Raw genomic sequence first — 25,694 nt, forward strand, 5'->3', positions numbered from 1 at the left:
TAGGCGTCAAAACCTTCACTTCGCCATCATGTCCAAGAGCACCTTTAAGTGATTTATTAAAATTTTCTCTATTCTCCTTTTCCGTGGCCTTATTATATTCAAGAAGAACCGCTCCAGATATAGTTTTCCTGATCGATCTAATACCAGCGCCACTGTCTTCCGGGTTCACCTTGCTGCAGATAATAATAATAATAATAATAATAATAATAATAATAATAATAATAATAATAATAATAATAATAATAATAATATACCGGGCGAGTTGGCTGTGCGCGTAGAGGCGCGTGGCTGTGAGCTTGCATCCGGAAGATAGTAGGTTCGAATCCCACTATCGGCAGCCTGAACATGGTTTTCTGTGGTTTCCCATTTTCACACCAGGCGAATGCTGAGGCTGTACCTTAATTAAGGCCATGGCCGCTTCCTTCCAACTCCTAGGCCTTTCCTATCCCATCGTCGCCATAAGACCTATCTGTGTCGGTGCGACGTAAAGCCCCTAGCAAAAAAAATAAAATAAAAATAATAATACAGTGTACACACAGAATTATTCTATACAAGAATGTAGGCTTAAAGAGCGTAAGTAACAGAATCAATACTTTGAAAAGTGAGAAATTAAAGGCTGGAATAGTTTACAGAATAATGATCCTATTGAGAAGAAGTAATGAAAACTTAACTTTCCATTACAGTATTGCAAAAAATGAATAGAAAATATACCATGAATAAAGTATAATAGGCAGGATTCAAATATAATTTGCAGGGTCAATTTTAAAGGATTCATGTATGAGATGAAAAAGGACCTGAGAAAAAATGTATTTATACAGAATAGTGTGTTAAATGGGAGCATATTATTGAGGTTTCACTGTGATTAATATATTAGCCACATCTAAAAAAGAACAGCTAGATAAAGTTTTACAAAACATACATTTAATTTATTAACAAAATTCATATACACTTCTGGTAAATAGTAAATGCAATAAAATTACTTTATATGACAATAACAATTAACACTTTAAGTCAGTGGTGGAGACAAAGTCATAATTTGGTGGTTCCTTTGGAATTGGTGGTGCAGTATGTGGGATGTCAATTCCCTCCAAGTCAAGAAGTTGAAGACGAACTTCCATGTCCAAAAGAGTTTCCAGCTCATTTTCCATAGTTTTACTCTTCATCTTGTGTCCTGGAAAGAAATGACCTGTTTTATTTTGTTTAAAATGAATCCCTGGGTGATTCCTTAATGATAGAAACCACAAGGAGGGCAAATGAAACTCTTGGCTCTGAAGTGATCAAAGTCCATTTCAGTAACTTACAGAAATGAGAGGTTTTGCATTTGCTGTTATTAAAATGCATCATTGTATTTATTTATGGCTGTTAAATGTGATATCTGTTGGGCAATGACAAAAAGGGATCTTTTCTTGATATCAGAAATATGGTTCTCATTTGTAGAATCTTTATAGGAAATTTTAAAACTTGATTATAAAGAAGAGTCTCCACTTCAATCAACTATATATACACACTTTACTTTTTGTAAATGGGTAGTTTTTCACTTCCTTATACATGCCAGTTTATAATAATGGAAAGGACTTCTTTTGAGTTCCTTTCAGACACTCTCCCTCTATTGGTGCAGTAATATGCTAGTCTTGCGTTGGTAGATTTAATGCCAAAGGAAAGAAATCCTGTGGAACAAATTTTCTGGTGCTTCAACATCTCCAAAAAATCAAAAGAGTAGTTAGAGAGATGTAAAACCAATAACATTATATTTATCACGTTTCTTTTGGTGATGTCTTCATTCATTAAAGGGTAAATACTCCTCCTCTTAATGTTAAAAGGGCCTGACAATTCTGTTGTTATTTGGATTTTTGTAAATATAAACAAAATTTAATTATGGGAAGAGACAAGAGGAATGCGTCCAGCTGGGTAACCAGGACCGAGACGGGCCTGCAGCCGGAAGCGGTAGTGAAGCTACCCTGGCGGACAGCATTGTTCAGCAGGTAAGGGGAGCTGTACAGTAGAAAGACATTCTCTCGGCTATCATTATTTATTTTATTATTTAGCTTATGGCTAGTACATAACTCTACATACAAATATTCAAAAATATAACAAACAATATAACACCTTAAACAATCAACCAATCTCTAAAACAGTTCATAAACTTAAATCCAAGCTGTCCAACCATTGTACAACCCCGTCAGAAGCACACACAAACTCCTTCAGCTGACCGGAGTATGACCTCCTAGGACATTCGGTGACAATATGACGGATGGTCTGTTTCTTCTCACCACAGTCGCACTCAGGGGAGGAGCGCATACCCCACATATGCAACAATGACCCACATCGTCCATGATTGGTACGGACTCTGTTGAGAAGAACCCAAGTTCTTCTGGGGAGATTAAAACCAGGTGGTGGGTGTTGGCGAGTAAAGAGGGTCTGCCATTCATCTGGAGCTGAGTTGGTCCACTCCAATTGCCATTCATCAGAACCGTTAAAGTTCCTATTGATGAGTTCCCTTGCAGTCTGAATGGGCGGAGATCTTGACTTCAGACGTCCATACCTAACAACCATGTCTTCATGAATGGGAAGACTTGGGTTCATTGTTATCTTCCTGAACTCGCGAATTAGGTTATTTTGTCTGCGAATCCTTGGAGGTGTTATGTGACTCAAGACTGGCAACCAGAAAAGAGGAGTAGATCTGACTGCGTCGCTGACAATGCGCATCGTCTGATTCAGAACAACATCAATATTCTTAACATAAGGGCTATTCAGCCAAACAGAAGAACAATACTCGGCTGTAGAGTATACCAGTCCTAGTGCTGACGACCTAAGAGTGGATGCCGATGCTCCCCATGTAGAACCTGCAAGTTTCTGAATGATATTGTTCCTGGTCTTCAGTTTAGCAACGGTATTCATTAAATGTTTCCTGAAGGATAGTGTCTGATCAAGAGTTACTCCAAGGTACTTGGGGTTAGAATTGTGCGGTAGGGGAGAGTTGTCGAGGGAAACATTCAAAGTAATGTTTGCCTGCCTGTTATTAAGGTGAAAGAGACAGGTTTCCGTTTTGCTGGTGCTAGGTATCAAACACCACTTATCAAAGTACTTGCTCAAAATGACAAGGTCTCTGTTCAAAATTGCTTCTATTTCATTCACATTGGATTGCTGAGTAACTATTGCTAGGTCATCCGCGTAAGCGAATTGGCGTGATGTAGTACGGGGTATATCGGCAATGTACATATTAAACAGCAATGGAGAGAGCACAGATCCTTGAGGGAGACCACTGTTGAGCTTTTTAACTTTACTATGTTTGTTATCCATAACTACCTGGATCAATCTATCTGATAGCATGTTGTTTATGAGTTGTGACATTACTCTGCATCCGACAAGTTTAAAAAACTTATACACAACTCCCTCTCTCCAAACCGTATCATAAGCGGCTGTAAGGTCTATGAACACTGCACCACTCTTTAGTCGTTTTTCAAAACCTGCTTCAATGTGGGTTGTTAATGCAAGAACTTGGTCTTCACAACTACGGTTAGGTCGAAAACCGGCTTGTTCTGCTGGGAGAGATCGTAAAATTAAAGGGCTTATTCTATTGTAGATGAGCCGTTCCAGAAGTTTGTAATACACACTCATTACAGCAATTGGACGATAACTTTCAGGACAACCGGAAGGTTTACCTGGTTTCAGAATAGCCAGAATCTTGGTTCGTTTGAACTCTGGAGGAAGTTTGCCTGTAATCAGAATATTTGAGAAAAACCGTAACAACCATTTCCTTGTGTTCTTCCCACAATGCTTGAGGAATTCAGGGTGAATGCCATCAAAACCAGGTGCTTTGCGGTTTTTTGTTGTCTTCAGAGCAGACAAGAGCTCTTGTTCGGTGAAAGGGGCAGAAATATTTGATGAACCAATATTATGTCTTTTCATGAAAGTTAGTTCTTTTCTTATTAACCGATTGAGTTCTTTCTTGGGTTTCACTTTAGACAATCCAGCAATCCGTTTGACATCTTGATCAGGTGATACAGCAGATTTGGGCTGTGGAATGTGAGGTGATCTCCCCAACTTCTTTAAGAGGCTCCAAGCCTTTGTGCTAGAATGTTTGAAATCCATAGTCTCCACAGTTTCTGTCCACTTGTTCTGTCTGGCTTCATCTAAGTTGTTCATGAGTTCATCAGCAACATCTGTTTCTCCATTCTCTTGAAAATCACTGTAGAGTTTTTCACATGTTTCATTCCATCCAGGTATGTACTCCTTTCTGACCCCTCTAGGAATGTGTCTTTTTGCAGCGGCAAGTATTGCTTTAACAAATCTACAGTAGTTGTTGACAACAGGAGGAATCCATCTTATGCTGCTATCAAGATCAGCAGAGAAACTGTCCCAGTTAGCTTTGACAAAATTCCACCTTGGAAGAGGAGACGATCTAATAATGGGGATTTGAGCGCCTATTTCCAAAAGAACAGGACGGTGCTGACTGTGTGGGAAGTTTGTGAGCACTCTACGAATAGCAGGTAAACTGTATCCCTGGTGATCAGTAGACACAAAACATAAGTCAGGATTGGTTTCTGTATTCCACCTTGCTGATTTAGCCTTTTTCCTTTGGGTTGAAGATGTGCTGAATATTGGACAAGTCTGACCATTCAGTAAGTTTTTCTCCACAAAGGTCATTTGATCTGTATCCCCATTGGGTGTGATGGCTGTTAGAGTCACCCACATAGACAGCAGGATGTGCAAAGTTTGGAAGAACATTATCAGGCCATGGGATACCTGGAGTTTTATAAGGGTTCACAACTGTCAAGCTGTTAACCTGAGTCACAATGTTAGAAATGTTGTTCTCATGGTGTGTAGAGACTAGATGAGCATCCATGATGGAGTTGCAAACATAGGTCGCAGAACCGTATGATTGATGATAAGTAACTCCCAATAATCTGTAACCATGGATCTTTCCTCTTGAGTGCATTTGTGACTCATCAGAGATATGAGTTCCTTGAACACAGATTAAATCAATGTTATTTTCTAATGACAGTTTGGACAAATAGTCGGCCTTAGATTTACTCATGCCTTCTATGTTAATTTGAAGGACTCTTAATACAGGTTTTAGTTGATTGGCTCTGAAAAGAGCTTCTGTGAGCTGTCATTTGTTTGTGTACCATTATTTTTTTTAATTTCGTGTGGCTATTTCTAGCCGAGTGCAGCCCTTGTAAGGCAGACCCTCCGATGAGGGTGGGCGGCATCTGCCATGTGTAGGGAACTGCGTGTTATTGTGGTGGAGGATAGTGTTATATGTGGTGTGTGAGTTGCAGGGATGTTGGGGACAGCACAAACACCCAGCCCCCGAGCCACTGGAATTAACCAATGAAGGTTAAAATCCCCGACCCGGCCGGGAATCGAACCCGGGACCCTCTGAACCGAAGGCCAGTATGCTGACCATTCAGCCAACGAGTTGGACTGTGTACCATTGGTCAGGAGATCTCGAGAGACAGTCTGACCGCCAAGTGCTGATGTTCAGTTCAGTAATGGAAATTTAATTCCAACTACCTTAGCAGGGGCACCACGGGCAGGAATCAGCTGAAAGTGTCACAAAGGCTGTGGCTGAACAACTCAAGGCCACCCTGGACTTCAACACTGAGATTATCAATTAACTTAAAATTGATGTTAAAAATAGGGAAACTGAACTGAATGCAGTGCAGGATGTACTCTGGAGCAATATCAACGTAGAGGAAGTGTGCGTGTGTTCGGAATTCCCGAATCACCAAATGAGAATACGGACGAACTTTCAGTCAGGGTGTTTAAAGATAAACTTGGCCTTGACATTGCCGTGCAGGATATTGATAGGTCTCACCGTGTTGGCAGGCCGGGGCCGGGAGTGAAGCGGCCTGTAATAGTGAAAATTGTAAGCTATAGGAAAAGGGAGGAAGTCTTTCGTAACAAGCGCAGGTTAACAGGCACTGGAATTACTATCAGGGAGGACCTGATTGTGGCTCGCACACTAATATTAAAGGTGGCTGTAGATAAATTTTGAGTGAGATATATCTGGACCACACAGGGACGCATTGTTGTAAAAAGAGGGGAAACCAGACACAACATAACAACAATGGATGAATTGAACTCTCTCAAATAAATGAACAATACCATAGTGTAGTATCTCACCCCGTGTCTGTAGATTCTACTGTGAAATAGCTTTCTAGTTCCGTAACTGTTTCTTCCAATGTGATTTCTTCATTTGTAACAAATTCATAAAATAGTTGTTTAGCATTCTAATTATTCCTGAAATGCTTGCCGGCAGGTGCATTTAAAGCCTGGAAGTGCAGCACCTTAGCAAAACCCTACTCCAGACTAACTCTTCAACTGTATATTAGTGTAATTTTATTATTATTATTATTATTATTATTATTATTATTATTATTATTATTATTATTATTATTATTATTATTATTATTATTATTTCACATTTTTCATTTGTTAATTTATGCACTTAGTTATATATTACATCATTTCTGTGTTTTTGTATTTTTTTTTTTTTTTTTTTCTATATTGCACATATCTCTCTCAATTTCTACATTGTGTTTTATCTTGACTTTTTATATTTATTCTATTTTGTAAATTATTCATTGTTTTTCATAACATTATTCTTACTCAATTTGTGCGCAGTGTAACTTCTACCATTAGCTAAAGAAAGAGAGTGGATGCAAATAGGACCCAAAGTGCACACATTGAAAAGACAGACAGAGGCAAATGACCTGCAGGAAGACCTCCTGATATTAGAAAGAAACAAATTTTTCAAGACACTGAAAAGTGATGTGTGAATTGTCATGATTTAATGGAGCAAAAACTGTCGATGAACAGAGCAAACTGAAAGAGGCTTGTAAATGGCCGCACCTGGCTTGCTAGAGTGAAGGACCGATGATGTTGATTGACATATGCTTTAGCAACATGGACCTTGACTGAGAGAAACAACAGCAGGGTTGTTCTTCTTCTTCTTCTTATTCTTCACTCCTCCCTTCTACATCGTGTTGTTGGGCCTTCCAACCAACTTTGGTACTTTGTTCTGTCCCCTGCCAGTTACCTTACTTCATTTGGTTCTTAACCTTGGTTGTTCGCAATTTTCTCCCCTGTGGGGGCAGTAGAATAACATCCACGGTATCCTGTGCCTGTTGTAAGAGACAACTAAACGGGGCCCCACGGGCTCTCAACTTGGGAATGTGGGTTGGCGACCACAGGGCCCTAAGCTGAGTCCTGGTATTGCTGCTACTTGTGGCAGGCTCTTCACTTTCATCTATGCTATTCGACCTCCCTTGGTCAACTCTTGCTCTTTTCTGACCCTGACTGTATTAGGTTTCCTTGGCCTAGGGAGAGTTATATTTTCACGCCCTTTGTGGCCCTTGTCTTTCTTTGGCCAATACCTTCATTTTTCCAAGTGTTGGACCCCTTCCATTTGTTTACTCTGATTAGTATTAATAGAGGCTGACTGCCTAGTTGTATTTCCTCTTAAAACAATAATCACCACCACCACCACCACTCTGCAATTTCACTGACCATTTGATTCCAATCAATGTGTTTCTCTGATCAATCAATCAATCAATCAATCAATCAATCAATCAATCAATCAATCAATCAATCAATCAATCAATCAATCAATCAATCAATCAATCAATCTGCAGTTAAGGCTATCTCCCAGGGGTATGGATTTTGTATCAATTGTTTACCTAGCTTTTTGTTACACGTTTTTAAAAAACTTGGATAGTTATCAAACATTTCCCTTAATAATGTCTTCCAATCCCTTACTCCTCATCATAATAAATTAATATGTGCTCCAATATGTCCTCGTCAGGAAGTCGTAAAATTTAAAAAATTTAAGAAACGAGATTTCCACTTCCGGAGGCCCTGGGGGCGAAGGCGGCCGGGCGTAGAGATAACCACTCTACCCCATCATGCGCCGAGGTTAACAATGGTGGAAGCCTTTACCTTCCACTCCTCCAAGGGCCTTCATGTCCTGTACGGAGGTGACTTTGCTTTTTTTTGCCAATATGTCCTCTTGAATGCCAACTTTATCTTCATAGTATGATCTTTTCTACCTTTAAAAGCTCTGCTCAAGCTTATTCATCTACTAATGTCATTCCACACCATCTCTCCACTGACAGCTCGAAACTAGTCCTGAATAAAAGATAATTCTTTTACGTGTATTTTGTGTTGATTAGGAGAAGCAATTTTTTTGATTTTCACATATCACATAGTTGAGAAAGTATTTCTGTTTTATTCTTACAAGCTAACAGAAATTAAAACTGCTCTTAAATGCTGGATGATCAAAGGTGCAAGAATAAATTACACCAGAACTATGAATAAGTTATCGGAATAAGGGAATCAGCTGATTTTTATTTTTGTCATTTCCCTTCACATTTAGCCTCAAACATTTGCTTAGATTTCCTCTCAGCATCCAAAATTCATTTGGGTCTTTTCCTTGGTGACTTAACCATTTGACTGACTTCTTCCTAATGTCATCAACTACTGTTGTCACCCCAAGCCCTTACAGCTTTGTTCCATATTCTCAGCAGGATCCAAGCAGTAGAAATGAGGTTCCTAATGAGCATAGAGGAAAGGACCAAACATGACAGAATACAAAATTAGGAATAGATGTACATAAACTTGAAGGCAGACTTGACAGAGCAATACTACAGTAATTTAGAGATATGATGTTGATGAAAAATGAGAGGATTCAGATGAATGCCTTTGAGAAAATAATCAGAGCTAGAGGACTACCTCAAATGAGATAGAGGGACTCTGTAATGGAAAGCGTTGAAGCAAAGTGTGTAAACAGCAGCACAGTGATTGAAGAAGATTGGTGGAAAGACGGAATTAAGTGGAGGGCTTTGGTACATTCCAGTATATGTCTGGAAATGGGAATGGATAAAGAAGTATAAAAAAAACTCCTCTTGTCAATAGTAAGGTCAGATAATTTTTTTAAACACATTAGCAGATCATAAATTTTAATAAATAATAATTACTGTTATTTGTTAATGTTATTTGCTTTACATCCCACTAACTACTTTTAAGCTTTTCAGAGATGCTGAGGTGCCAGAATTTTGTCCTGCAGGAGTTCTTTTATGTGCCAGTAAATCTACCAACATGGGGCTGACATATTTGAAAACCTTCAAATACCACTGGACTGAGCCATGATCGGACCTGCCAAGTTGGGGTCAGAAGGCTAGCGCCTCATCCGTCTGAGCCACTCAGCCCGGCGATCATAAATTTTGTCTGCCTGTGTGTATGTATGTACTGCAACCAAAATGGGTCTTAGTTGTTGTTTTTGTTTCATGTATATCTTCTGCAATATTATTTGAGTAATTGTTGAATATTTTTACTTGGGTAGTAAAATAACTAACAATGGCAGAAGTAAGGAGGACATAAAATGCAGACTAGCACATGCATGGAAGAGCTTTCTTAAGAAAAGAAATTTGCTCACTTCAAACATTGATATAGGAATTAGAAAGATATTTCTGAAGACTTTCATCTGGAGCGTGGCATTGTATGGAAGTGAAACATGGGCGATAACTAGCTCGGAATGAAAGAGAATAGAAGCTTTTGAAATGTGGTGTTACAGAAGAATGCGGAAGGTGAGATGGATAGATCGAAACACGAATGAAGAGATACTGAATCGAATTGGTGAGAGGAGATCGATTTGGCTAAATTTTATGAGACGAAGAGATAGGACACATCTTAAGACACCCGGGATTTGTTCAGTTGGTTTTTGAAGGAAGTGTGGGCGGTAAGAATGGCAGGGATAGACCAAGATATGAATATGACAAGCAGATTAGAGCAGATGTAGGATGCAACAGTTATGTAGAAATGAAAAGGTTAGCACAGGATAGGGTGGAGTGGAGGGTTGCATCAAACCAGTCTATGGACTGATGACTCAAACAACAAATTGTTGAGCCCGCCTGGTGGCCATGATTGTTAAGGCGTTGAAGTCTATATGGTCTGACACCACTGGTCTCAAAGAATTTCACCATCAGAATGTTGGCTGGCAGGGTAGGGGAGGTGGTGGTATACAATTTCTAATCAATAGATTGTGTGCCAAAAGCCTGGATTAAATTCCAAACCTTTCTGCAGAGCTCATATGGAGTGAGGGCATATGATGCTGTTGATGGTGATTCGTTCATCGGATTGGGACATTAAACGAGCAGACCCTTTAGTGCTATTCGACAGGAGTAGGCTATGTGCTGGCATTGGGTTTCACCCTCTCCTTTCCTACTATCATATATCACGTTCATCATTTCATCTCATTAACCCCTCTGATGAGGTTGACATCAGGAAGGGCATCCGGTCATAAAACCCCGACATGATAGATTTGTCTCACCTCAAACCCAAGCCCATATAGAAATGGGAAAGGGGATGGATAAACAAACAAACAAACAAACAAACAAACAAACAAACAAACAAACAAACAAACAAACAAACAAACAAACAAATTTGAGTAATTGTTGATAATTGTTCTACACATTAATTATTTATTATAATATCTTATTGTAAAGTGTAAAAACCACAAAGTGAAAATCATTGTGATGGTGCAGACTTCAGATGTAATAGAAAAATTCTTTGAGAACATTTATTTTAACTTACCAAGAAGGACATTTAGACCATCTGTCCAGGTATCAAAAACTTCTTGATTTGGTGCAATAAAATCCAGTGAGCTTGGCTCCAGATGCAGGTCCAGCAATAAAGAAAAGGCAAAATCTGGTTTATGCCTGTATGAATACAGAAGAAGAAGAAAAATAAAATAAAAAATTCATGGCAGTAAAAGTAAATATCAGAGCATGTAAAAAATCTAAAAAAAATGATAAAACATTTTATTCTCTAATGCATTATAGAGTTTAATATTAATCAATGGCTTTACTTAAGGAACATTTTCATCCCCAAGGAAATAATATTCGAATTACGATATCTATATTAATTATTATTAATGAACAATCAATTGTTTTAGTAAACAGCTGTTGTTATGATACCCAAATTCGTGAGAATATTGATAATACTACAGATTTCCCTTCATTTTAATTGAAAATTGAAATAAATACAATATAAAATGCATATGAGAATAAAGTATTATAGATATTAAAAGATCAAATTGAGGTTTATCCTTGGGAGAGATCAACACACTCAGTACTCAACATTTCTCCCTCAAAGATATAAATTTATTTTGATCTCTTGATATATAACTACACTGCTGTGCAAAACTTAAGGGCGAGATAGATAAAGCAATATAACACATCAACTACTTGGTGGAAAGGAATGAAAGTGCGGTAACATGTTGTCAGAGGTCTCACACATATGCGTGGGTCAATCAGTGAGCTATTACAGTGCACTGTGGTGGTATTATTCATTATAACATGGCCCGGAGACAACATTCGGATGACTTCACATGGGGAAGAATCATCGGGAAACTGGAAGAATGACGATGTGTGACGAGTTGTAGTCCAGGAGTTTGGTATTGCTCGCAGCATTGTTTCACGTGCATGGAGAGCATTCCAAACAGGCACTGCTCCCTGAAGGTGAGGAGGGGTAAAACTTAACCATCGTGGTTTGATTTTATAAAGGTTCATACTGACTACAGTTTTTACTCCACTCTTTACTTATTATTAAACACCAAACACCAACATTCTAAACATCTGATAGTGGGAAAAAAAACACTGAGGAAGAGGACAGTAAAGTCCTCAAAACATGTATAGTGTATGAGGTGATAACAAATAATTAATTAAATAGCACTGAGTATTGACAAGTCTGACTTTAAATATAAAATGTGTATTTATTGGAGTAAAGGAGAGGAGGGGACCATGGTCAACTACAGGAGATGACTGCTACATTGTGTAACAGCAAGAAGAGACTCACGTCAAACAGTGGGTGAAATTGCAACCAAATTTAACAGGATTGCAAGGCACCCAATCTCACGCTCCACAGTGGCATGGCTACTGCACAGGGATGATCTGTTTGCCCGATGATCATTACATCGTGTTCCATTAACTCCCGCACATCAGCAGCACTGTTTGCGATAGTGCCAAGAGCATCAGATCTGGACCGACGAGGAGTGGGGTTGTGTGTTCTTCTCAGATGATAGCGGATTCAGTCTGAGTATTGATTCGAGACATACTCTCATCTGGTGAGACACAGGAACACATAATGCATCCAGGAATATTGTCGAACATGATCATTTTGGTGGTACAAGTGTTATGGTGTGGGGAGGAATAATATTGCATGGGCGTAAGGACCTCCAAATCTTTGAACAGGATACACTCACCAGTCAGTGTTATTGTGACAGTGAACTCTTTCCCCATGTGCATCTTTTCAGGGGTGAATTTGGCCCTGACTTCATTTTCTGGATGACAATGCATGTGTTATATATGTTGATTCCCATAGGGAATCTGGAATATTTGTCCCAAATGAGTAAATTTATAATACCAATATAAATGGTCCATTATTGGACATTATAAATTTTCCAGCCTACTCATTCCTGGTTGCCAGCGTTTCCCCCTCGTGTGCTAGGTTGGGCTCATCAGTTGGTACCTAGCACACCTACCAAGACGCTGGCTAGTGCACACCATGGAGGCTGCTGCTGCTGCAACGTGTTTCATTCCCCGCCCTTCGGGCGAGGCGGGCCCCTAGACAGTGTCGCCGTCTCCCGGGCCGGAGATGTTGAAAGAGTTGGGGAAGGACCAATATTGTAAGGAGGAGGGTAAGGGGAATTAATGGTTGAGGAGGTGTGCACGGATGTTATTTAAGTACCAGGGATGTGTGTGACGGGTGAAAATTCAGAGAGGAGTACTAGAACTGCCATGAAAGGTTAGTAGGTGTAAGGTTGCGGAGATATTGTACAAGGAGGTGAGGAGAAGTCTGAGAAGGTCGGCTGGTAAGGGTGGTGAGAAGGAGAATTGAGTTGGTGGACGAACGTGCGAGGGAGTTCGATATGAGGGGGCTGGCCGGGGTCGAAGACGTGGGCTGTTGGAAGTTCTAGGAGGGGAGCGTGAAGGTTCCACTTGATGTTGACGACCGTAGATACGTGCCCCGCTGGTAAGAAGACGTTGGACTGCTTCTTCCGTAGGCAGGTGGAGACGGACGAGATAGGTTGGTCCGGAGTTGTTCCAAATTCGGAAGGCACGACGCACAGGAATGCCTTCGAGATGAAGTTCTTGGATAACCTCTCGATCTGAGATGTCAGGATCCACGCCGCGTAAGACACAACTAGGCATAGTGGTGCGATCTGGCAGTGGTGGTGTTGAATGGCACATGGTGTCTGCTGGAGGTGAAGGCTGTATGACTGGTGTCGTAGCAGAGGTTTCTTCAGTGATGGTCGAACGGTTGAAGTAGCGGGGAGGGATGTACAGGTAACTGGGCGGATCAGGGTATGGCGGCAGAGGAAGGGTCGTAGTCAGAATAGGGGAAGAATGGGAGTACGTAACCGTAGTGACAGGAAGGTATGGAATGTGAAGTGCGCAGGTCGTGGTGGTTGTTGTTGTGGTAGGAGTGGTAGTGGTTGTCATGGTGAGGAGAAAAGAGGAGGTATAGGGGTGGCTAACTTCCAACAAGGCGTCAGCCAATTTGCTTTTTTTGAAGTCGGCGAAGTAGCTGGAGTAGAGATGCTGAGCCACCCGGCCGACAAAAAAATTAAGGAGTAAGGGGAGTTCTGAGACGTACGAAGAGTTCAAGAGCTGATCCAGCGATCCCATGGAGGCCACTGCATAGGCTACTTGGAGCCACCGGCAGTGCCAATGCACTATGAGAGACTTAGTCTCTTTACCAAAAAATTGATGCCTACTTTGCCACCAGATGATATAGATGTTGATTCCCATAGGGAACCTGAAATATTTGTCCCGAATGAGTAAATTTATAATTCCAATATATAAATTGTCCGCTATTGGAATCAACGTCTATAGCATCTGATGGCCAAGCAGGCATCAATTTTTGATAAAGAGACGAAGTCTCTCATAGTGCGTTGGCACTGTCGGTGGCTTCAAGTAGCCTACACAGTGGCCTCCACGGTATGCACTAGCCAGCGTCTTGGTAGGTGTGCTAGGTACCAACTGATGAGCCCAACCTAGCACACGAGGGCGAAACGCTGGCAACCAGGAATGAGTTTGCTGGAAAATTTATAATGTCCAATAATGGACCATTTATATTGGTATTATAAATATACTCATTCAGGACAAATATTTTGGATTCCCTATGGGAATCAATATCTACAACATCTGATAGCCAAGCAGGCATCAATTTTTGATGAAAAGACAAAGTCTCTCATCGTGCATTGGCACTGCTGGTGGGTCTAAGTAGCCTACGCGGTGGCCTCCGCGGTATGCACTAGCCAGCATCTTGGTAGGTGTGCTAGGTACCAACTGATGAGCCCAACCTAGCACACGAGGGTGAAACGCTGGCAACCAGGAATGAGTTAGCTGGAAAATTTATAATGTCCAATAATGGACCATTTATATTGGTATGACAATGCATGACCACATCGAACAGTGCAGATGAAGGAGCTCTTGGAATAAGAGGATATTTAGCGAATGGACTGGCTTGGCTGTTCCCCCAACTTAAATCCCATCAAAAATGTGTGGGACATGTTGGGCAGACATATTGCAGTATGTTCACATGCACGAATGACTATCCAGCAATTGTCAACCCTGCTGGTGGAGGAATGGAACACACTACCACAAGAATTCCTTACCAATCTTGTGGCCAGCATGGGAACACATTTTAGACCATGCATCACTGTCCGTGGTGATCACACACCCATTTAAGAAACCTTCTTTTGTGATGTCCAGGGGACCATGATTAGTCACAGTGACTTATATGTAATTTATTGCCTCTGTATAAAAGTGTCATTTCTGTTTGTCTCATCGCATATTCCTTTCAGTTGCCTACCGTACCATACTGTAGCAGTTCTTCCTATGTATGGTTTAAGTTTCATTGAGCTATGTTACTTGGTAATGAAACAATATGCGAAAGTTACTTTCATCCTTAAGTTTTGCACAGCAGTGTATTTTTTATCATCACCATATGGTGAGTTCCACGAGGGTGTGAGGCCAATGGAAGATCACATCTTTGTTTCAAAGATGTATACAGACTGACATTGATCCTGTCTGGTGGGAGAGTATTGCTGATGACTGAGATGCCTGACAGAAAGCTATGCACAGTGGGATTCAGAAGGCAGAGAAGAGAAGGACCAGTGAACTGATTACTACGAGGGCCAGGCAAAAGGAAAGAGCCAAAGAACCCTCATGATTTATTTGCCCAAATTTTAAGAAGGTACTGCCAATCTTGGAGTGGGACTTGCCAACCACCAAGATTTGCTGAAACTGAACTGGAGTGCTGCACCATCATCCTGCGAAGATGGCTAGATGCCATTTGTTAATGAACATGACCCAGTATTCAGTCCTTGCCAACAAGAGACTTGACTCTGAATGGCATTATACAAGATTTGCTATTGTTCTGGAGGTACAGTAGTATGTGACATGGAGATTGTCATTGTATTTTAGTGCTTGTTCTTTCCTCTCCTCTCTGTTGCTCCCTCAGTCCATACTAGTTTCATACTGTACATTGTGTTTATGTTACAAAGAGAAAAATTCTCTGAGTTTGTTTGTATGAGGATGGTGATCGTGGGAAACACTGAGCAAATTTCAGTCATTCTTTCAACGTTGAATGCTGAGTCCTCAGCCTGAAGTAGTTTCTTGTTGCTTTCCACACCAAGCCAGAATGTGCTGTTACATACTGGTTCTTTCTAAAGCTGTGGGATGCACTGCCAGCAATATGCCTCCAGCTTCTGTGGCAATTTACCGGCATCTTACTGAGTCTCTACCTGTCTAGCTACTTTCTGTCCTGCACAAAGTGGTTATTAGCTGGTGGTCATACAGTAATAATGTGATTCCATGCCTGAGTCCATTATTCTCCTAGGTAACAGGTAGTGAAGAGGAAGCATTTGGATGTGTTAGGAATTAATTTTTTTTTTTCAATTTGCTTTACGTCGCACCAACACAGATAGGTATCATGGGGACGATGGAATAGAAAAGGCCTAGAAGTGGGAAGGAAGCGGCCGTGGCCTTAATTAAGGTACAGCCTCAGCATTTGCCTGGTGTGAAAATGGAAAAACATGGAAAGCCATCTTCAGGGCTGCCGACAGTGGGGTTCAAACTCATTATCTCCTGGATGCAAACTCACAGCTGCGCACCCCTAACCACATGGTCAACTCACCTGGTAGGAATTAATGATGTTCCGGTAAGGTGAGATAATGAGAAGATTATAAGGTGTTCTTAACAGGTGTTAAAAAGGAGGAGGGCGGAGTGTGGTGTAGGTCTGTTCATTAGGAATAGCATAGCATGAAACACAGTTTCTTTTAGGCACGTAAATGAGCTAAGGATATGGATAGATGTAGTGGTTGGAGGAATGAAGAAAAGAATTGTCTCAGTGTATTAACCGTATGAGGGAGCAGGTGTGGATGAAGTAGACAAGTTTTATAAAGCAACGAGTGACATTGTATTCAGGTTCAAGAACAATGATAGGACAGTGCTGATGAGTTAATACACTGTTATAATTGGAAACAGAACTGAAGAATATGAGAAAATAGTGGATAAATGTGGGGAAAGATATCAAGACAGGAATGGGGAACATTTACTGGACTTCTGTGCTAGTATGCAGTTAGCAGTTGCAAATTCATTAATCAAGCATAAGGCTATGAACCATAACACATAGTAGGATAGTGACACCAAATCCACTTTAAAATAAATCAAAGCACACTGCTTCCATGTTTTACCATCTGACTTACTTACTTACTTACTTACATGAAAAGCATAAAAGAGTATACCATATATGTTAAATACTAACTTGGCCTCTTTCACGTGAGGACACTTCTTGCCAGTCACCAGATCTCTGATGTTAGATACAGATACTTTGGATGAGCATTCTGGTGGATCGGTTTCATTTTCAGTGCAGTCGCCATAATGAAAAACCATGTGGTTTGATGATAGACATATGTACCAGTATTTGTTCTTTAATTTCTACAAGAGAGAAGAACGCATTATGGAGTGGAGCAATTCCAACAACAATATAGAATTCACAAGTGAAATGATTGAACCTACTAGAAATCACAAACATAATGAAATTAAACAGAAATGGTAGCAAATAATTTATTATTATTATTATTATTATTATTATTATTATTATTATTATTATTATTATTATTATTATTATTATTATTATTATTATAATATTGTAATTTTTTTTTTTTTGCTAGTGGCTTTACGTTGCACCGACACAGGCAGGTCTTATGGCGACGATGGGATAGGAAAGGGCTAGGAGTGGAAAGGAAGCGGCCATAGCCTTAACGCTGACAGTAACATGTCTATAAATATAACTTTAGTTACACCACACGTCTCGAAGACGTGCCACTCAAAGCCTATTATTTAAAGTTACATTAAAGTTACCAGATGGAATGAACAAGGAATAGAGGTGGTGGAGGGGATAACTCTACCCTCCTTATGAGGACTAGATGGCATTCATTCGCACAACACGTCAGAAAATCGTATGGTGTAATTGTCAGGGTTAATTAAGGTACAGCCCCTGCATTTGCCTGGTGTGAAAATGGAAAACCATGGTATTGTAATTTTAAGTGGTTATGGAGGCACTTTTGTGTATGTGCGGCTATGCCCTATCTCCATTCATCATCCCTAAATTGTACCTACAATTAGTGGAAAATAAATAAATAAATAAATAAATAAATAAATAAATAAATAAATAAATAAATAAATAAATAAATAAATAAATAAATAAATAAATATTATTATTATTATTATTATTATTATTATTATTATTATTATTATTATTATTATTATTATTATTATTATTATTATTGTTATACTGAACTTGTCAGTTGTTAGCATATAGTTTTGAAAATCAAATGTTTAAATAAATACAGTATATGAATTAATTTGAAATAGAATGGAATATATTTATTTACCTGTCCTCGAATATTTGCTTTAGGGAATCTGGCACCCTGACAGAGGAGATATAGTCTTTGTTCATGAATCAGCTCTTCCATACTTATCCTCAAGCGTTGTCTGAGGTCAATGATAGTAGGTAAGTGGTTCAACTCAATCAAGTTCCTTTCTTGTTCAAACTGCCATTCTTTACATACTTTCTCATATGTCCATTCCTGCAAGTAGGATTCTAAATCTTTCAAGGTCTCTGGCTGCCTCTTCAGAGCCTCCATAATTTGATGACTTAGCACTTTAAATACCTATGGAAAAAAGATAAATCACCATAACTAATCACCACAAAGGAAATTTAACTATACAAACATAGAAGTAATAGACTGGTTAATTACTCTTGTACCTACTTTTGAACAACATATATTTTTTTTATTGGCCTGTATTAAAGTTTCAATACAAGTAACAGAACAGAACAAGCAAGAGATAAATCAAGTTATACATACAAGGATCATCATAATCATAATCATCATCATCATCATCACGAATTGTCCGGCTCCATGGCTAAATGGTTAGCATGCTGGCCTTTGGTTCAGGGGGTACCGGGTTCAATTCCCAGTTGGGACGGGGATTTTAACTTTCATTAGTTAATTCCTATGGCTCGGGGTTTGGGTGTTTGTGACACTTTTAGTATTAAATTTCATCTTAGACAGACAGGGCCTCATCCTCACAGACGCGCAGGTCGCTTATACGGCGTCTAATCAAGAGATCTGCACCAGGCCTCTCCTGAGGCCACACACCATTATTATTATTATTATTATTATTATTACTATTATTCTTTCTTTCTTTCTTTCTTCGTTTCGGCCTGCTGTGGACCACGTTATTTCAACCGTTTGCATCCTTGAGCTTTAATTCTTCCCCAGTACTCACGCATTCTCGTTCTGTGAGCCTCCTTTCTTTCATCAGTCCATTTCTTGCCTGTTTTCAACTTTGGCCTTTCTTGGAACCTCTTGTATTCCTGGAGCTTTTTGTGGAGAGGAGCACGTTTCTGGATGTCTTCGAGTGTGATTCCTATTTCTTGAAGGTCTTTTTCAACTTCGATAAACCAGGGTCCCTTGGTTTTCTTGTTAAGAAAGTAGGAAAAGATCCTATTGGTCTATCTCTGTGTGCTCATGCGTGCTATATGGCCATAAAAATTAATCCTCCTTTTCCGAATCGTGTCCGTTATCCTCTCCATATGCTGGTACAGATCGCTGTTGTGTCGTCCTCACCATTTTCTTTGATTGGTCCAAGAATCTTTCTCAGGATTTTTCTTTCTTTAGCTTTTAGCTTCTCCATCAGACCTATTCTGTTCATTGCAAGGCATTCTGCTGCGTACAGTGCTTCCGGGCGTACAACCGAACAATAATGCCTAAGCTTGGTGTTGATGGACACTGATCTTTTGTTGTAGACATTCCTAGTCAGCTGATATGTCACCTCCATCTTGTTGATTCTGCACATGATTGCTTCTTTCTCAGAGTTGTTAGGTACTATCCACTTGCCTAAGTACTTAAACTTTTCCACCTGCTTGATTTTTCCCTGTTCCATAATGAGCTCTCTGCGAGCTGGCTTGATGTTGGTTATAAAATCTGTTTTTTGGAAAGAGATTTGGAGGCCAGCTTTTGCTGCTTGGATTCTCAGTTGGTTAATTTGTTTTTCAGCAGTATCTAGGGAATCAGAAAAGATCGCTAGGTCATCTGCAAAAGCTAGGCAGCCTATGATAAGATCATTTTTCTTATATCCTATTCTAAGGCCATTCTCAAACTCTTCCTTGCACATCTCCTTGTGCCATTCCCGAATGATTTTCTCCAGAGCGCAGTTGAAGAGAAGCGGTGATAGTCCATCCCCTTGCCTAACACCAGTCTTGATTTCAAAGATGTTCGAAATTTCTCCCCTGAATTTCACCCTGGACATAGTGCTGGTTAAGGTCTGTTGAATGATAGCTCTCGTTTTGTTGTCTAAGCCCATTTCCTTCAGAATGCGGAGGAGTGTGTGTCGATCTATGGAGTCGTAGGCTTTTTGGAAGTCAACAAAAGTAACTACAAAATTCTTATTCCTGGATTTTAGGTATGACAGGACAGACTTAAGGTTCATGATCTGCTCTGCACAAGATCGTCCTTTTCTAAAGCCTCCTTGGTATTCACCCAACTGTGATTCAAGTTGCTCTTCTGCCCGAGTTAGAAGGGCTTTGGAGAGAATTTTGTGTATTATTATTATTATTATTATTATTATTATTATTATTATTATTATTATTATTATTATTATTATTATTATCATTATCATGAATTGAATTTAAAGACTGTTCTGCTGTCGTGAGTTGACACTGAAAGGTATGGCTTCCTTCTTAACGAAGTAATTCCATGATCACTTGTGACCATCTTCATTGCTATACAGCTGCTTACACTGATGCCTGACCTGTCCGAGGAATGATATCAATCACTATCATTCACTACTGATCTGCATTTAGGGCAGTCGCCCAGGTGGCAGATTCCCTATCTGTTGTTTTCTTGAATGATTTCAATGAAATTGGAAATTTATTGAACATCTCCCTTGGTAAGTTATTCCAATCCCTAACTGCCCTTCCTATAAACGAATATTTGCCCCAATTTGTCCTCTTGAATTCCAACTTTATCTTCATATTGTGATCTTTCCTACTTTTAAAGACACAACCCAAACTTATTTGTCTACTGATGTCCTTCCACGCCATATCTCCACTGACAGCTCGGAACATACCACTTATGATATAGATGTTGATTCCCATAGGGAATCTGAAATATTTGTCCTGAATGAGTAAATTTATAATACCAATATAAATGGTCCATTATTGGACATTATAAATTTTCCAGCTAACTCATTCTTGGTTGCCAGCGTTTCGCCCTCGCGTGCTAGGGTGGGCTCATCAGTTGGTACCTAGCACACCTACCAATACGCTGGCTAGTGCATACCGTGGAGGCCACTGTGTAGGCTAACTGGAGCCATCGGCAGTGCCAATGCACTAAGAGACTTTGTCTCATTATCAAAAATTGATGCCTGCTTGGCCGTCAGATGATATAAATGTTGATTCTCATAGGGAATCTGAAATATTTGTCCTGAATGAGTAAATTTATAATACCAATATAAATGGTCCTTTATTGGACATTATAAATTTTCCAGCTAACTCATTCTTGGTTGCCAGCGTTTCGCCCTCGTGTGCTAGGGTGGGCTCATCAGTTGGTACCTAGCACACCTACCAATACGCTAGCTAGTGCATACCGTGGAGGCCACTGCGTAGGCTAACTGGAGCCATCGGCAGTGCCAATGCACTAAGAGACTTTGTCTCATTATCAAAAATTGATGCCTGCTTGGCCATCAGATGATATAGATGTTGATTCCCATAGGGAATCTGAAATATTTGTCCTGAATGAGTAAATTTATAATACCAATATAAATGGTCCGTTATTGGACATTATAAATTTTCCAGCTAACTCATTCTTCGTTGCCAGCGTTTCGCCCTTGTGTGCTAGGGTGGGCTCATCAGTTGGTACCTAGCACACCTAGCTCCAAAGGGCTTATCCAGAAAGTTAAAATGCTTTACGAAGACTGCTGCAGTTGTGTACAGATAGGAAATGGTAATTCTGATTGGTTCCAAACCACTAAAGGAGTGCAACAAGGCAGTACCCTTTCACCCTTACTTTTTATCACTGTCATGAAAGAAATTCAGCAGAAGAACAATATGGACTTCAATGCATTTGCATTTGCAGATGATGTAGAAATTTGGGGAAATACAGAGAAGGAAGTCCAAGAGAGGCTGAACACCTGGAATGAACATTTTAAAGCACATGGATTAACAATAAATAAATCGAAAACTGTTACTATGTCTGTCAACAGGCAGAAGAAGAAAGGAAAAATAATGCTGGAAGGTATACAGCTGGAAACAGTAGACCAATATAAATATCTTGGGTGCATCATTTCAAGTGATAACAGAATACAGCATGAGATTAACAACCGCATTCAAAAATCAGCTCAGTTTTACCATCAAGTTTGGAACCTCCTCTGGAATGAACAAGTTTCCTTAAGATCAAAGCAGATTCTATTCCAATCATACTTCACCCCCATAATAACATATGGCCTAGAAACCTTCACAACAACCCAACAAGTGGATAGCAAACTACAAGCCGCAGAAATGAAGTTCCTACGAACTATGGTACAGAAGACAAAAAGGGACAGGGTAAGGAATGAAAGAATAAGGGAGGAAGCTGGTGTGTACCCATCCCTGAATGAAAAAGTGACAAGGGCCCGTCTGAAATGGTTTGGCCATGTCAAATGAATGGACGATAGGAGGACAGCAAAACAATGGCTACACACAGTTGTGGCCGGAAAACGACCGGTAGGAAGACCTAGGAAGAGATGGCTGGACCAAGTGAAAGAGGACATACGAACAAGAGGAGTCAGCTGGGATGTTGTCTTGAGAGAAGAGTAGTACATGGACAGACAGAAGTGGAGAGTGCTCGTAAACCACACCCGGGCAACTGGAGTGGAAAACTGATGATGATGATGACCCCAATGAAGATCTTTCCTTATATTAATACCTAGGTATTTACAGTGATCCCCAAAGGGAACTTTCACCCCATCAATGCAGTAATTAAAACTGAAAGGACTTTTCCTATTTGTGAAACTCACAACCTGACTTTTATCCCCGTTTATCATCATACCATTGCCTACTGTCCATCTCACAACATTATTGAGGTCATTTTGCAGTAACTCACAATCTTGTTACTTATTTATTACTCTGTACAGAATAACATCATCTGGGAAAAGCCTTATCTCTGATTCCACTTCTCTACACATATCATTGATATATATGAAAACATAAAGGTCCAATAACACTGCATTGAGGAATTCCCCTCTTAATTATTACAGGGACAGATAAAGCTTCACCTACTCTAATTCTCTGAGTTCTATTTTCTAGAAACAGAGCCATCCATTCAGTCACTCTTTTGTCAAGTCCAATTGCACTCATTTTTGCCAGTAGTCTCCCATGATCTACGGTACCCTACCAAATGCCTTAGACAGGTCAATCGCAGTAGAGTCCAACTGACCTCCTGAATCCAGGATATCTGCTATATCTTGCTGGAATCCTACAAGTTGGTCTTCAGTGGAATAACCTTTCCTAAACCCAAACTGCCTTTTATCAAACCAGTTTTTCAAACATGTCTAATATAATCAGAAAGAATGCTTTCCCAAAGCTTACATACAATGTATGTCAAACTGACTGGCCTGTAATTTTCACCTTTATGTCTATCACCCTTTCTTTTATATACAGGGGCTACTGTAGCAACTCTCCATACATTTGGTAAAGTTCCTTCATGCAAACAATAATCAAACAAGTACTTCAGATATGGTACTATACCCCAACCCATTGTCTTTAGTATATCCCCCAAAACCTTATCAATTTCAGCTGCTTTTCTACTTTTCAACTTTTGTATTAGCCATCTCCTCTATCTGGACATTATCCTTGTAATCAACAACCTTTACATACTGCGGAATTAATACTTCTGCCTTTTCAAGATCCTTTGCATACACACTCCCCTTGTTCATTAATGATTCCTGGAATGTCCTTCTTGGAACCTGTTTCTGCCATAAAGTACCTAAACATACTCTTCCATTTTTCACTAAAATTTGTATGGCCACCAATTATGCTTGCCATCATGTTATCCTTAGCTGACTTCTTTGCTAGATTCAATTTCCTAGTAAGTTCCTTCAATTTCTCCTTACTTCCACAGGCATTTCTAACTCTTTTTCCAACTTGTACCTCCTTCTTAGTCTCTTTACTTCCCTGTTATAATATAGTGGATCTTTACCATTCCTTACCACCTTTAAAGGTACAAACCTGTTTTCACATTCCTCAACAATTGCTTTAAACCCATCCCAGAGTCTGTTTACATTTTTATTTACCGTTTTCCACCGATCATAGTTACTTATTAAAAACTCCCTCATGTCTGTTTTATCAGCCATATGGTACTGCCCAATAGTCCTAATTTTAATCTCTTCCTTTCTTTCACATTTATTTTTAATTACCACAAAAACAGCTTTGTGATCATTAATACCATCTATTACTTCGGTTTCTGTATAGAGCTCATCTGGTTTTACCAGCACCACATCCAGAATATTCTTCCCTCTAGTTGGTTCCATCACTTTCTGAATCAGGTGCCCTTCCCATAGTAACTTATTTGCCATCTGTTGGTCATACTTCCTGTCGGTCGCATTACCTTCCCAATTGACATTTGGTAAATTGAGATCACCCGCTACAATCACATTCCTTTCCTTATCGTTTTCCACATAGCTGATCATCTTATTCTTATCTTATTCTTGGTCTTCTGACAGCCTGTTCACTGTAAATGTAATACCCAGCACTATCCATCCATGTTAATTACTGGCCAGTAACTATATTTCAAAAGCCTCAAGGCAATCGATGTCAGTCTTGTTCGTTGTCCATGATTAACAGGCATGCAGTAAAACTGTTCAGACAAATGCACGGAGAACTCTCATTTGGAGGAAGGGACTAAATTTGTTGGTGGTCAGAAATGTGTTAAAAACAATATTAGCTGTGCAATTCTGCCTTAATTTCAACCAACCAATCATCTGCATTTAGGGCTAATGCTCAGGTGGCAGATTCCCTATCAGTTGTTTACCCAGCATTTTCTTATATGTTTTCAAAATATTTGGAAATTTATCAAACATTTTCCTTGATAAATTATTCCAACCCCTTATTACTTATCCTATAAATTAATATTTGCCCCAGTTTGTCCTCTTCAATTCCAACTTTATCTTTGTGTTATGATCTTTCCTACTTTTAAAAGATCAACTCAAGATTATTCATCCACTAATGTTATTCCATGCCATCTCTCCACTGACAGCTTGGAACATACCACTTAGTTGAGCAGCTCTTCTCCTTACACAAAAGTCTTCCCAGCCCAATGATTGCAGTACTACTCTTTTGTAAAAAATCATTTACCTGCCCCCTCCTTTACATCCTTGCTACAAATCCTAAATACCCTCATAACCATGTGAAGAGATTTGCAACCTTTCTCTGCACCTTCGTATGATTATTCCAATGAAGATCGTTCTTTACAGTAATGCCTAGGTACTTAGAGTGATCCTCATGACGGACTATCACCACAACACAGTAATTAAAACTGAGAAGACTTTTCCTCTGGAGAACCTGACTTTTCATCTTGTTCACCATCATACCATTGCCTGCTATCCAACTCACAATATTGTGTTGGTCTTTTTTGTAGTCGCTCACAACCCTGTAACTTATTTACTACTCTATAGAGTTATTTTATGGCCTAAATTAGTGAAATTTCTCACCTGTTCTATTGCGACATAATTTATCTTCAAACACAAAATCTCTGTTGTATGCGATATGACAAAGCACTTTGTCTTTGAGGTATTTATCATGCTATACTTTCTTCACTGTGTTTTTATAATTCTGTTAATCATTTAATGCAGGGAAGATGGACTTTGTGCAAATATTGCCTGATCATTGGTGAACTTTATTATCCTGAATAAGCTTACTTTCACTCCCATATTTGTTCCTTCCAGTGCTTCTTCTTCCATCATCAGATCTCCGAAAGTGTTGAAGAGGACTAGTGAGAGAGGAAACCCTATCCAACCCTTTTCCTGCCTAGAGTGATATAATGACTTCTTAACTGTTATATCCGAGATGATTGTGATGAG

General features: G+C 39.6%; 1 protein-coding gene across 2 annotated transcripts in view; it reads right to left on the reverse strand.

Annotated features, from left to right (window-relative positions):
- Window positions 1-904: 904 nt before the first annotated feature.
- The window catches only part of LOC136880936 (engulfment and cell motility protein 1), a 44,164-nt gene continuing 19,374 nt past the window's right edge, over window positions 905-25,694 (reverse strand). Inside the window, exons 2-5 of one of the 2 annotated variants that reach the window (XM_067153467.2) lie at window positions 17,969-18,247; window positions 16,837-17,009; window positions 10,597-10,721; window positions 905-1,171 (exon numbers count right to left, since the gene is read on the reverse strand). In XM_067153467.2, coding sequence (XP_067009568.1) covers window positions 999-1,171; window positions 10,597-10,721; window positions 16,837-17,009; window positions 17,969-18,247 — 750 coding nt within the window. In that variant the 3' untranslated portion in view covers window positions 905-998. Of the gene's footprint in view, window positions 1,172-8,355; window positions 8,557-10,596; window positions 10,722-16,836; window positions 17,010-17,968; window positions 18,248-25,694 lie in introns of those variants that run through there. The other variant, XM_067153468.2, reaches the window with a different exon arrangement.

The sequence above is a fragment of the Anabrus simplex genome, chromosome 9 (assembly GCF_040414725.1).
Source record: "Anabrus simplex isolate iqAnaSimp1 chromosome 9, ASM4041472v1, whole genome shotgun sequence".
NCBI classification, from domain to species: Eukaryota; Metazoa; Arthropoda; class Insecta; order Orthoptera; family Tettigoniidae; genus Anabrus; species Anabrus simplex.